General features: G+C 39.5%; 1 protein-coding gene across 1 annotated transcript in view; it reads right to left on the reverse strand.

The window, feature by feature from the left end:
• LOC145978825 (clavesin-1-like) overlaps positions 1 to 13522 on the reverse strand; it is a 170052-nt gene that overhangs the window by 22478 nt on the left and 134052 nt on the right. The window contains exon 7 of the mRNA XM_083111695.1: positions 6281 to 6425. Coding sequence (XP_082967821.1) covers positions 6281 to 6425 — 145 coding nt within the window. The remainder of the gene's footprint in view (positions 1 to 6280; positions 6426 to 13522) is intronic.

Consider the following 13522-nt stretch of genomic DNA (forward strand, 5'->3'; position numbering starts at 1 on the left):
TTTTGTTAAGGGGGTAGAGAAACGTATCGTACAACTTTAAATCTTTCATCTTTAAATTAAAATCAAAAGATTTTGTTAAGGGGGTAGAGAAACGTATCGTACAACTTTAAATCTTTCATCTTTAAATTAAAATCAAAAGATTTTGTTAAGGGGGTAGAGAAACGTATCGTACCCAAGGTATTGGATAGAAATGACAAGTCTTATGTCATTCTTAGCATAGTAGGAAAGAGAGATAGGAATGCGTAATAAACAATGAAGCAAACGTGAGGTTATTGACTTGGGAGACGAGGAGGCTTAAAGTTTTAGAATTGACAGGGAGTGAGATGAGTTAGCGAAAATACGAGGAAGAGTAAGGACTGAGGATTGAAAAGGAGAAGGAGAAGAATATTGGACAATGGTGTGTGAGCAGATTGATGTCTGACAGGCAGGTCAGACAAGTGATATTTGAGAGGACAAGTGTGGGAATAATCTTCATCTATTTGGAAGGTAAGTAATATTCTTTTCTAAACCAATCCATATCGGTTTAGTTATGGAGAGTACAAAAACCCATAACTAACTTAAGTTAATTTCTATCGCCATTCATTGAAATGTAACCTCTTGCATATATCACATTTAGGCCAAGCGAGTGATAACCATCTAAGAGATTAATACAATTTAAAGGTTCTTTGTTCGATCCCAATCGTAGTAGTAACATTGCGTTACGTGATATAAGCTGCGTTACGCTACATACAGTAATGCGAAGATTTTGCGGCACGAACTATTTTCTTGTATAAGGGACTAAACGATGGCGCAGTGGTACCGTCGTGGGCTTGTAGTCAAGGGTTGATTGATTGATTGATTTAGTTTATTTTACTTCGCGTTTTGTGCCTCTTGGCTAATTTGCGAAGATGGGGATCAGTGATGAAATGATGAAAGTGATGAATGGACAATCACAAACAACCAAGCCCGAGCGGGATTCGAACCCGGGACCCCTAGCGTCGCAGCGCGATGTGCTAACCACTCGGCCACGGGGTCCGGTTTGTAATCAAGAGGTCCCGGTTTCGATACCCGGTGGAGGCACATAGTGGTTCGCATTTCACATTAAACTGTGGATCCAGTCCCGATTAGACTTACTTAAAACACCAAACCAACCATCCAATGAACTATTTTATGTGATATGAGCCAAATCAAATGCCCTGATGGCAGATGTAGTATTAGTTTCGGCATATTACGTACAGATTTTGTACAATTCCACATTTTATTAGTCGTGATGATGTAGCTGTAATAGAAGCTATTAGAAGCACTGCTTGTAACATTGTTGGAATTATATCATCCATAATACCTATTTTGTGGGTGAAAGTAACCTCTAACCCTCCCTTTTTACGTAGAATGACAAATTTCATGTATATAAAATATTGTTTATGCTAATCTTACCCCCCAAAGCATTTACATTGTCCCCACAATTTATCTTAAGTTGGCGCTTCTGATATAACCTGTCGACATGGGTTTGATAATCTTACAGATTGTCTAAATAATTTCAGCATACTGTTTCCAAAAATGAAATCCATTTTATCCATCAAATCTAGGGTTTTCATTTATTTAGAAAACAGCAACATATTAACTGCCTTAATTTCACAATAAAATGTATAGTTCCATAATTTCCCCAAAAAATGGGTCTGTTTAGATGGTGGTAAAATATTAGTTTTCTACAATATGGATCCTCTAATTTTGAACTACATATGCTCATAAAATAGTAAGCAGTTAATCGATGTTTTACCTTCACAAGAAATATTGGATTGAAAATTGTATTAACTATGATTAAGTAAGTTTAATTTTGGAAATGCCTTATAAAAATTTTCTTCACAAAATGTCCAAAACTCAATGTTATAATATGGTGGGTTGATTGATTTTACTGACGTGGAGAAAAATCCTCACCTCGGGGAAAATCCTGACGTGATGGGAAGAAATTTATGTCACTTCCGTGATCAGCATTCAAATACTTACAGAATCACCTATTGATTTGTAAACAACTGAATGTTCCTTGCTTTAGAACACTACTGTACGTAAAATTTACGTATGCCTTGCGCTCAAATCTCTCCCCTACCTCCCATCTCGCACCCACTCACCCTACCGCCTAGCAATGCCTCGGGCATTCTGTCAGACGCGATTCAGCACTGTGGTAAGCAGAGTGCAAGCATTGAACGTCATCAGTTTGTTCGGTATGTTGGACTCTGTACGTCAATAATATGGGTAACCAGGGCAAGAGTGAACATCGGGGCAAGAGTAAACATGCATTTCCGTAGATTTGGCAAGACCGCAAAACAAATGAATAGCGTAAACCGGGAAGTCAACATGGCTATCGAGTGTTAACAGCAGCAGAACTTTCGGCCTGAACGGTGATGCCGAGTTAAGTGGAATAGTGTTGAAAACTCCCACTCGAGCAAAAGTTTGCAGCTTTGTGTTACATTTGATAGTGTAGTATATACGACAAGTGGAAGGTTGTAAATGTTCGTGCGAAAAACATCATTCCTAAGTATTATTTGGACGTGATGTAGAAAGAAGATACGTGCCCAGCCAAGAGCTGGCATCCACGATTGTAAAGGACGACAATTCCGGGGCAAGAGTGAATGGGGTAAGAAGGAACGTTCACTCTTGCCTCTCCTCTATAGATGTAATCTTGACATGCTTACATAGTAAACACTTGAAACGGCGTATAGAAACGCGATATTTTTATTGTCGTAGAACCATGGACGAACACAAGGGGCAGTGCTATGGGAGGTCGGGAAACAGCATTACCCTGCAAAATTGGTAATAAAATTATTGAAATTCCAATTTCCTATCGTGAATCGAAATGCTATAATATCAATGACTTTTCAGCAGTTGAACCACTTTTACAATGTTCTGGTTACACCGATGGAAAAAACAATACTGATTCTCATTTATTTTACATTCTTTCAGGAATTCTCAAATATGGTGCGAAACTACAAGAGAAAGATAACCAGAAGTGCCTATGGAGGACAATATGGAGGCAGCGATTGCAGCAGTGAAATCGAAGGAGATGACTTACAAGAAAGCAGCAGATAAGTATCATTTACCTATATCAACAATAGCGAAAAGGATTCGACTGAATCAAGATAGTGTGCAAAGTTTATGTCGGTTCAGACCTGTGTTTACACAAGACCAGGAGATAGAGCTGGTTGAGCATGCCATTGCAGTGGCGAAACTCTTTTACGGGTTTTCCACACACACATTTCGCAAACTGGCTTATGATTATGCAGTTATGAAAAACATCACCCACCCCTTTAATGAAACAATAAAACTGGCGGGGGAGGATTGGGAGATGTGTTTCAGGCGTCGCCATCCTCAGCTAACATTACGTGCTGCAGAAGCAACCAGTCTAAATAGAATCCTAGGATTCACTAAGGAAAACGTACAAACATTTTACATCCGTCTCAAGGTGATTTGTGACAAACACAATATTCCTCCTGAACGTTGTTTCAATGTTGACGAGACTGGAATATCGACGGTTCATGTTCCCAGAAAAATATTTTGCAGAAAAGGGATGAGACAGGTTGGGAGAGCTACAAGTGGTGAAAGGAGAAGCAACGTAACTCTCGTCTGTGGTATGCATCCGGCCGGTTATTTTATTCCTCCTACGTTTTTGTTTCCGAGAAAGACATGGTCACCTAGATTACTGGATGGGGCACCTGTAGGATCTATTGGGTTGGCAGCTGGATCTGACTGGATGAATACAGACGCCTTTTTCTCTTATCTCTACCATTTCATTAAATACTCGCTCGCAAGCAAGGCACATAGGGTATTACTAATTATCGATGGACATGTTAGCCACAAATCCCTACCTGCTATTCTTCTTGCACTGTCACATGGAATTGAAATGGTTACGCTCCCACCACATTGCAGTGATAAATTACAGCCTTTGGACAGATCTTTATTTTCTCCTTTACATGTTTGGACTTATGGATGTCAAATCATACAGGGCGAAACGTTACTCACTTTGATCTTGCTAAGCTTTTAACAGAAGCTTGTAGCTCAACAGCATCGGGTGCAATTTCCTCTGCCGGATTCAAATGTACTGGGATATATCCTTTCAACTCCGACGTATTCCAGGATGTCGACTACGTGATCACCAGCGTTTCAGAGCACCAAGTGGCAGAGCAAGTCCATCACAACGTTCCAGACAGTTCTGTCACAGGAAATAGTGATCCAGAGGCAGCTTGTCGACAAGATGATATCTCAGACGGCCAAGTAACACAACAGGTAGTCCACCCGAAAGGCAATGAACCAGTTCCATCCACTTCAGCGCAAAGTATGTTAGATAGTTCTCCACTTCCTCTCTTACAGGCATGTAACACAGGGCGAGGGGAAAAATTAACTGTTCTTACATCGTCACCACATAACAAATGCTTATAGAAAGAGCAAGGAAACGAAACTGTGCCGGTCCCGCCAAGAGAAGGTCATCATTGCAGCCAGAAGTGCCAAGTAAACAATCCAAGAACATACCTTCGTTTCATGGATCTGATAATGAGACATCTTCTGTGCAAGCGGAAGAAACAACACCTCATGCTTCGAACACCAGTCACAATGCACCTTGCCAGTTATGTGGTGAATTGTTTGCTGAAACTCCCGAAGGTGAAATGTGGGTACGCTGTAGCATTTGTCAGAAATGGTCTCACGAGCAGTGCTCAAACTTTGATCCTGCAGCCTCTGTATGTGTGGGACTACTGCAAGTGATTTTGTTTGTGTTTCATTTGTGTTTCATAGCTACTTTCTGCATCACATTTTCTTTCACATATGTTCCAACTATAATATTTGAGCTCTTATGGTGTAATACTTTTGTATTCCATTAAATGTCTAATGTTTACTTGTGTGTTCCTTCTTGCCCCGTGCCCTGTTTATTCGTACCCCACCCACCGGTTCAAGAGTGAATTTTTGCAGAGTTTGTAAATATTCCCTGTGGCACATTTGTAGTTTGCCTAAGTTCATAAATGTGACATTCCTATGATACTAGAAACTTGTACTTTTCATCTGATGCCATTGTCATGTCTTTACTCTACGTGTTTCACTTCAAATATGTCTTCCGAACAAAAATGTTCACTCTTGCTCTGGTTACCCAAACGTAGCGCTAGTAATAGAAGAGAAATCGTACACATAATTTGGACATTCGTAAATTCGATTTTGATAGATTTTGAAAAACAAAAGTTTAGAAGCATGCATTATTTCTTCTAAAACTTTAAAATTCCATTCATTCCTTATTTACAATGATATAAATATTATTATTTTTTGTATTTCATTGTTTGAACTATTCGCCTTCATTCTTAATGTACGTACGTAAACGATTGTCAATCAAGACGTTCTATTAAAATATTATATGTTTAATAAGACCATGTTTATACATTTTTAAATGAAGAATAAGAAAACCAATATAACGAAAATAGGCAAAATAATGTTAAAAAAGAATAGCCATTTTGTTTTAATGATGTAGAGGTTCTGTTGAAAATCAATTTCTTCATGTACGTAAAATTTATTTAGCGCTAGTTTCAATGTAATATGGGGACACGATAGTGTTCCAGGGTTAAATTTATTTTGCTTCGTTCTGTATCAGTCGTGATGGAATGGCGAAGATGAGAATTTTGATTGTGAAAACTCCTGACGTGATGAGGGGAAAGGACTTAATTTCCGTGATCAGCATTCAAAATACTTCCAGAAACACCTTTTGGTTTGTAGACAATCGAATGTTCCCTGTATGAATTTCTTTTTTTGTGTTTTGTAATGGAATGGTGAATATGAGAATTTTTATGGTGAAAATTGTGAAAAATACTGACGTGATGAAGAAAAATACTTCCAGTACCACCTTTTGGTTTGTAAACAGCCAAAATCTCCCTTCCATAAATCTATTTTGTTGATGTTGAGTATTACTGGAAAATCAGTAAGTCAATAAATATTTCATGCCATTATTGTAAAAAATTCTTATGTGATACGGAAAACGGTACGTAGATTTGAATTCAGCAGATACAAATTATGCAAGAACACCTATTTACCCTTATTCAGAAGAACAAAAATTATATTTCGAAGCCTTTGTTATTTATGAACAGCACCTTTTTCTTTTTAATGCTAAGTTCAGTAGAATTCTGTGAGCCTGGCGAATCGTGGGTTCGATTAAAATCTTTTTAAATGAGATGTCATGCTGTCATAAATTATTTGTATTACATAAACTTATAGTACTTGAGAGGGATGCGACCATTACGTATATGTCTCTTTTGCACAAAGCGTAGATACATACCTATTAGTGCTTTTTCCATTTCTAACATCCTTTTTAAGAATCCATCATTTCGGAATCCAGGATCTGAACCTCCATATCGGACAGGCAGAGAATCTAGGAGAATGTGATTTGCTAGGTTTGTCATTTGTGATCCGTGAATAAAAATCTGTAAAGATAAATACATTCATTAGCAAGTTAACAAGTAGCACAATCCTGATTTTTAAAAGCGTTCTCGCTATAAAATATATTGATAAATATATGATACTAATAAGAATATTTTAAAATAATAATAATAATAAAACAATGTCCTACATGTATTGTGATGTAACACAACCGATGTAAAGTAACATTCCAGGAATATAAATGAGACTTTGCTCCATTAGAAATAGACCGACGAATGCTACTACGTATTTATCTGCCAATTCTCTGGCATCCCTGTTCTTGTATCCGCAATTTTATTTCTTTCGGGTGAAAATATAAAGTTTTCATCTATCCTTCACCTAGCTAAAATAAGTTCTTTTGAATTAACATTAACTTTATAATATTGCCCACCAATTTTGTTTTGGTCTTCCTACAGATTTCCTGGTATAAAATTTCCCAAAAGTTAGATCCTGCAAAATTTCCTTTCTTTTCGCGCACATGCCACAGCGTTTCCGGTTAGTTATTCTAATAATCTTGAGATATATATTAATTTTGTAATTGTAGACAACATACGGCATTCGTTCATGTATTCAGTTCTTTTGCGTAAATATTTCCCCAACCATTCTTTAGAAACCTTTGAGGTAAGTTTTGAGAATAAGGTCCAATGTTATCATACTTGTAATAATACAGATACAATTAATGTCTTGTGAATATTTAATCCTTCTATTCTTTAATATAAATACATCCAGGGGTGCCCACAGGGGGATTCATGACCCACCTTCGTCATGGGAATTTTTGGGGGGCCAAAATTTCATAGTTTACCTACCAATTCTACATATCTTCACACGAAAATTGGGGTATCGTTTCGTCTGATTGATTTGTTATTGACTTTAGTTATGATTATTAGATGTTCAGCATCAACTTCATGATTTAACAAATTCCACAAGAATACTATTTCCTGTACAAAACATGAAAGTGAGCTTAGCTTTTTCTTTTATTAGTCTTTTAAATTTCAACTACAATGAAAGGTTTCGAATGTCATGCGCCTTTCGAATGTTGACATCTCAGCCAGTACAATGCCTGTTTTTTTCTGTTTTAGTATTGGATAGTTTCAGGTACGATTAGTTTCGCTTGTATGTGTTCCTGTGCTACGACCGAGTGGATAATTGTCAAATACTGTCAGATAATGTTGTCTAAAGCTTACGTATTTCGAAAATGTAATAAAATAACACATTCAAACAAAAATCAATAAATGCGTGCTAATCCAGACTATATTCGTGTGTGTATGGGGCAGGGGGTATGAGGAACAATTCTTTGGAGGGATTTTGATGAACGACTTTGGGGGGATTAGTCCACGGCCTTGGGGGGTGGGGGTGAGCACCCCTGCATACATGTACACCATACACACATTTTTATAGGCAATGGTTTTTCTAGTAGAATACCAAAAATTACTTCCACATTCAAAATATTTAAAATTTCTAACAGTGAAAGAATATGTCATAAGTTTGTCATATATTCAAAAATTTAATTAAGTGGAAGACGTTTCTGGAACTATAGAGTACAAATAAAGTGGTATTTGATTAGTCCACTTTTTCAGCACAAGAATAACAGATAGTTGGTTACTTAGCATAAAATATTTACAAGGTCTGATTCTAAGTTGATGCCATTTGGACACCCAAGGCAGCTGATGCTGCTGGCATGTTGGAACAGACAACGAGAATCAGGTTAAGTTTCGTGCTCTAATTCCAAACATTTGGGAGTGGCATTCCTAAGTAAAGTCCGTTTAAGTGGTGTTCGTATTCAATACAGCAATTTCAGTGTCACCATTTTTGCTAGAAGCCAGTGTGCTGATTTTCACATCTTCAAATAATACTTTAGTGCTATTCTCTCTGAGTGCACAGCTGTTTCCTGTGAATTTCTTACCCCTTGCACGCGGCGACGTTGAAGGTTGGTACGACGAAAAAATCATCTATAATCGGTAGGGATGGAAAAGAGCATATAGATCTTGCTCAAGATAGGGAAAGATGGAAGGCCTGTGTTGCTGCAGCCATGAACCTTCGGGTTTAAGAAGGCTAGAGAGTTAGTTAGTTAAATATATAGATGCAACCGAAAATTCGTATCATCGTAAATTACGCAAAAAATAACTACAAAAAGACTTGCAGCAAAATGAAGCCAAGGATAGCAATCTATACATAGACTTTGCCGCAAATAAACATTCCATATTAGGTAAGGTAAGGTTCTCCCTTATGACGATACTGTCATTCCCCCGGTGTGGTGATGGGAATGGTCACCGGAATGTATCGTAATGTTTACGTTTGCTGTGCGATTTCAAGCAAAAATGTGCGGCAGATGGAATCGCAGCAACTATTAGAAATAACTTTTTAATCCTAATCTTTTGGCAGGTTCACACAAAGGGATTAAAATTGCTGGTGTTTGCTTCCATTTAGCGGCAACACTGTGCGCATTCAACAATTGAAGTATTGTTCAGGGCTGAAATTCACTCTTTTTGACAAAGTTTTATATATATATATATATATATATATATATATATATATATATATATATATACACAACGGAGTTCGTTCAACGGACAATTAACCTTTCTGCATAGTTTGGTATACGCGGTTACGTTAGGAACGAGGAGAGAGGACGTTAAAGAAAAATGAATACCGCGGAAAACTACACAAAATAGTAGGCCGTTTGGCGAGTGTTTAGTAAAGGGTTTGGATTGTTCATAAAGAAATGTATACTTTCACGACAATGTAGATCCTTAACGCATACAATAATATTGTATGGTAATGATCTAATCGAAGGTAAAGTTTGACAGTCCTCGAAGCTGGAGAGGATTGGAAGAAAGAGGTTCGTGATAATGGATACCGTAGTGCATAGTTAATGTTTACCGGCGTCAAAATGCTCAGCAGTGTGAGTATGAGAAATCTTAGATAAGACCAAACAACCCACCCTTTTAATTGACGTCAATGGATTTTTAATTCATTATGGAGGGGTGACGCTATTGTTAATTAATCAAGCGGAAAGTGTACGTGAAGGGGGAGGTCATGGATGGCTCATGCGTACGTGGGAGTTTGGAATTAAGGTTTTCCATTAGTGTACAAAATATACTATTATGTATCCCGTTTCTACCATAATCTAACCCTATTGTTGTACTTTATATGCGCGGTACAGCCGGATATGACTCATGTATGCCTCATGCACACGTGGGAGCTTGATTTTAATGGTTTTCCATTAGTGCACAATAGGTACTATTATGGAGTCCGTTTTCGGCCTATTCTAACCCAATTCTTATACTTTATATACGTTCTACAGCCGGATATGAGTCATGGATGATTTATAGATACTATGGAACCCGGTTCCGGCATATTCTAACCCAAGGAACCCAGTTCCAGCCTATTCTAAGGCAGTTTATGCTTTTCTTATACGCGAGGATGAGTCAAGGCTGATTCATGCAGTCCGAGAAACTTAAGTTAATGCGTTTTATTCACTAACGAGGCGACGGTTCCTGCCTATTCTAAGCCAATTTTTGGCTATTTATGCGTGGTTTGCAATTGGTGATGATGTCACTAGCGGCCATTTCGTCATCGGTGCCGAATCATATTAGGTATAATTAAGGATCTGGATTTATCCGGATTCAACGGGCACCGAAGGGATCTGGGGTTAGAAGATATTATAACACAATATATGGCGTTAGCCTGTGTGTGCTATAAAGGCGAAGAAATTGAACGATGTAGCAGTAGTGTAATTTGAGCGTTTCTACGCCATACTTAGTAGGTATCGTCTTTTAGCCTCTTTTTTTTATCAATTGAATATCACTTTTTGACATATTTTGACAATTTTTTGTCGATGTTTTAGCGTTTAGCGATGTTTTAGTAAAATTTTCCTTTTTTTCCCACTCATACTTGGTAGGTATATCACGATCTTACGTGATATAACTTAACCTATCTTTTTTTCTTACGACTTTTTAATTTTTTTACGATCCTAAGTGATATAACTTAACCTATCATTTTTTTTTATTTACGCACCGAACTAACTTACATTGGACTCTGTTTGTTTTAATATTTCAGTATTTTAAGGTTGTCACAAATTTTATATAACCTAAAATGTGTTGGATGTTGATTTTTTTTTTTAGTATGTGGCAATTTTTTTAACGAATTTTTTAAAACTGCTCCGTGACCCTCTCGTTCTTCACGTCGTACGCGAAGGACTTCTCTGCAATCAGGATGACGCTGCACAGAGTATCGGCAGGCAGTGCGTCGTGGAACTCGCAGACGACCTTGATGTTGGTTCGATCGTTGACCACCACCTGCTTCCTTTTTGTGGTATTGATGACGAACATCGGCCTGCGGATTTTGAATTCGCTGGGAGTGTAGTACATGTCGACGTTTCCCTCGGTCACGCGTTTGTAAGCAGAATACGCTTCGTAAAGTTTGAGATAATCGTCTTTGGTCATGTCGAGGTTGTAATTCTCGCGCGGGAACACTTCGTTCCTGCCATTCTTGAGATAAACGTTCTTGATCTTGCAGTCGTCGAAATTGCTGGAATCTTTTTCCTGGTTGTTATCGCGCCCGGTCTGAAAGAGCACAATGACGAAATCTGGCATGTCGAACTGTATGTTGTTGAACTGCGTCGTGACGTCGAATTCCATGTGACTTCCGGACGCTATCTTCTGCACGCACTGGTAACCGTGAAAGTGAATCGGTACCTGTGGACTTTTCAAGATCTCCGCTTTGTACTTGAGGGCGTAGTTCGTTTCGTATTCCACGATCGGCATTCTCAACTCCATGCTCCGGATGACGCACTTGGCTGCTTCGGGTAAAGTGTTGGCTATCGGCGTGCCGTCCGCGTTCAAGTTGGTGTATCGCATCAGTGCGTCGTTGTCGTTGGCCGCTCTTCGAAATGTGATTCTCAGTCCTCCCTTCCACATGATCTCCTTGTAGTCCGAGAAGAATCCCGGAAGCAAACGCATGGGAAAGAGCACCGTGTGACTTGTCGTCGATATTTTGGTCCCCGCTTCGAATCCTCCCGCTTGATAGTATGCTGCGTCCGTTTTGGATAATTTCAATGTTCCCACTGCCGTCGACGTGATGCCTGGATAATCGATTCTGTCGATGACGGTGTTGTGTTTTCTCACCTCCACCTGCGAGAACAGGTGAGGCACGAAGTTTTCCACGAGTTTCAAATTGGCATTGGGCGGAAACGCGTCTCCGCTTTCCTTCTTCACCACGTCGAATTGAAGGTAGAGGTCCGCTCTGTGAGGATGAACAAACCCGTCGCCTACGTCCACGTCGTATTCGATCTCCCGGTTCGCTTCGTTGAGATTGGCGAACGTGCGACGGTTGGGAGGAAAAGATTGCAATTCGTAACTTTCGATTTGCTCCATTTTCACTATGTGTGTTATTTATTATACGTTGATCTCCACGATGGCCGTCGTCGTGGCACCTGCGAAATCCACCACCTCTCCTTTCTCGTTCGTCACCACCAACTCTATGTCGTCTATGGGGTTGCGACATACTGGAAAATAGATCGGCGAAGAGGGTGTGTAGATGATCGGTTCCATGAATTCGGAACTGGGTTTGAACGTGGCTATGATTCCCGTCTGCTTGTGACTTCCCAGTAATCCGTCCGAGGAGATCGTGATCATGCCTTCCGCCACGTTGCAGTGAACATTCAACGTTTCGATGGCCAAGAATTTAGGAATGTTTGCTGCCGTGTGCTTGATACCAGCTTCGAGTTTGGTATCGTTCTCGAAACCTAAAAGTTCTCCTATGGTGCCCAGGTCCACGGTCTCCGACATGGATACGATTTCGACTCTGTGCGTGACCGAATTTTGAGAAAGGTACGTGCCTTTGGGTAATTGAGCTTGCAAAGTGGAAAGGTTGTATTGACCTGGCGTGACGACGATATGTTCGCTTCCGACGCTAATTTTATTGTTGTGCTGCGTGACGTTAGGTATGAGGTACATGCTGTAGAATGCACGCAGAGTTATGGATTTAGGATAGACGATGTCGTCGTGCAGCGTGAGTTTCAAGATCGAAGATTCGCTCGTGAGATGGAACACGCCCATTGTCGTGATGATGTTTCAGGTTCCACAATGCTTTCTGGAAATCTTCAATCGTAGGGTTATTTATTTTAGAGAGAAACGCGAGCATGGAGAGGCAGAGATGACCGCAGTTCTCGTCTCCGAAATTTTGAATGCGTTCGTCGTTGTAGTATATAGAGGTTTTGTTCGTTTTCAGATAACGAACTAAATTTGTAGGTGGAACACCTCCGAAAGAATCGAAAACGAATGCTTTATTATTTGCGTTGTGGTAACATATCCAATGCGTGCCTGGATTTTCTTGACTGTCCAAGTTGACTACTCCACATTCTCTATTTTTAACGGTTGAAGGTAATGAGTCGGACATGAAAACGCCTCTGAAGTTTTTGATTCGTAATGGTTTGATCAGAGATTCAATGTCTCGGTTGGTGAGTGTTGTTTCTTTTTTTAAAACTTTTTCATCACGCCCTTCCCCCCTTTCTTCTCCATGGCCAGGTTGTGACGTTTCTGTTCTTCCAATTCCGCCTTGTTCTTCTTCGAGTCGATGACGGTTTTCGCGATGGCAGCGCTTCCGCCGGCCAAACTTCCAACGGCCCCCAATGCTGCCAGGATGGCCGGGATGCTGAATATGAAACCTCCGATCTTTTGCTGTTTCCGCGAACGCTGCAACCGTCTCAATTGAGGTGTGCTGAGAAGTAATTTCATTCCGTGTCCTTTGGACAAGCAAGAACGTTTCTTCTCGCGTTGTTTCTTGGTGAGTAACCCATCGAGGGCACCTAGATTTTTTAGATTCGAATATGGTATCTGGTACACCCTTGGGCTTCATGTTTTTTTTTATGCTATATGTTATCTGGGAAAGAGAACAACTTTTTTTCCCCGTTAGGTTTACGATGTGTGTTATTTATATCGTCTCACTCAGAATAGGTGGCGATGTGTTATTTATATATATGTATTCTGGGAAAGAAAAAAAGTTTTTGCTTCGCCTAATGCTATCATGTGGTTTACAAGATCGACAGTTTCAATGTTCGACGCGTACCAGTCTTCGGTAAATCTTCTTCTCCCCTGCCTCC

The sequence above is a fragment of the Lepisma saccharinum genome, chromosome 25, assembly GCF_977018435.1.
Source record: "Lepisma saccharinum chromosome 25, izLepSacc3.1, whole genome shotgun sequence".
NCBI lineage: Eukaryota > Metazoa > Arthropoda > Insecta > Zygentoma > Lepismatidae > Lepisma > Lepisma saccharinum.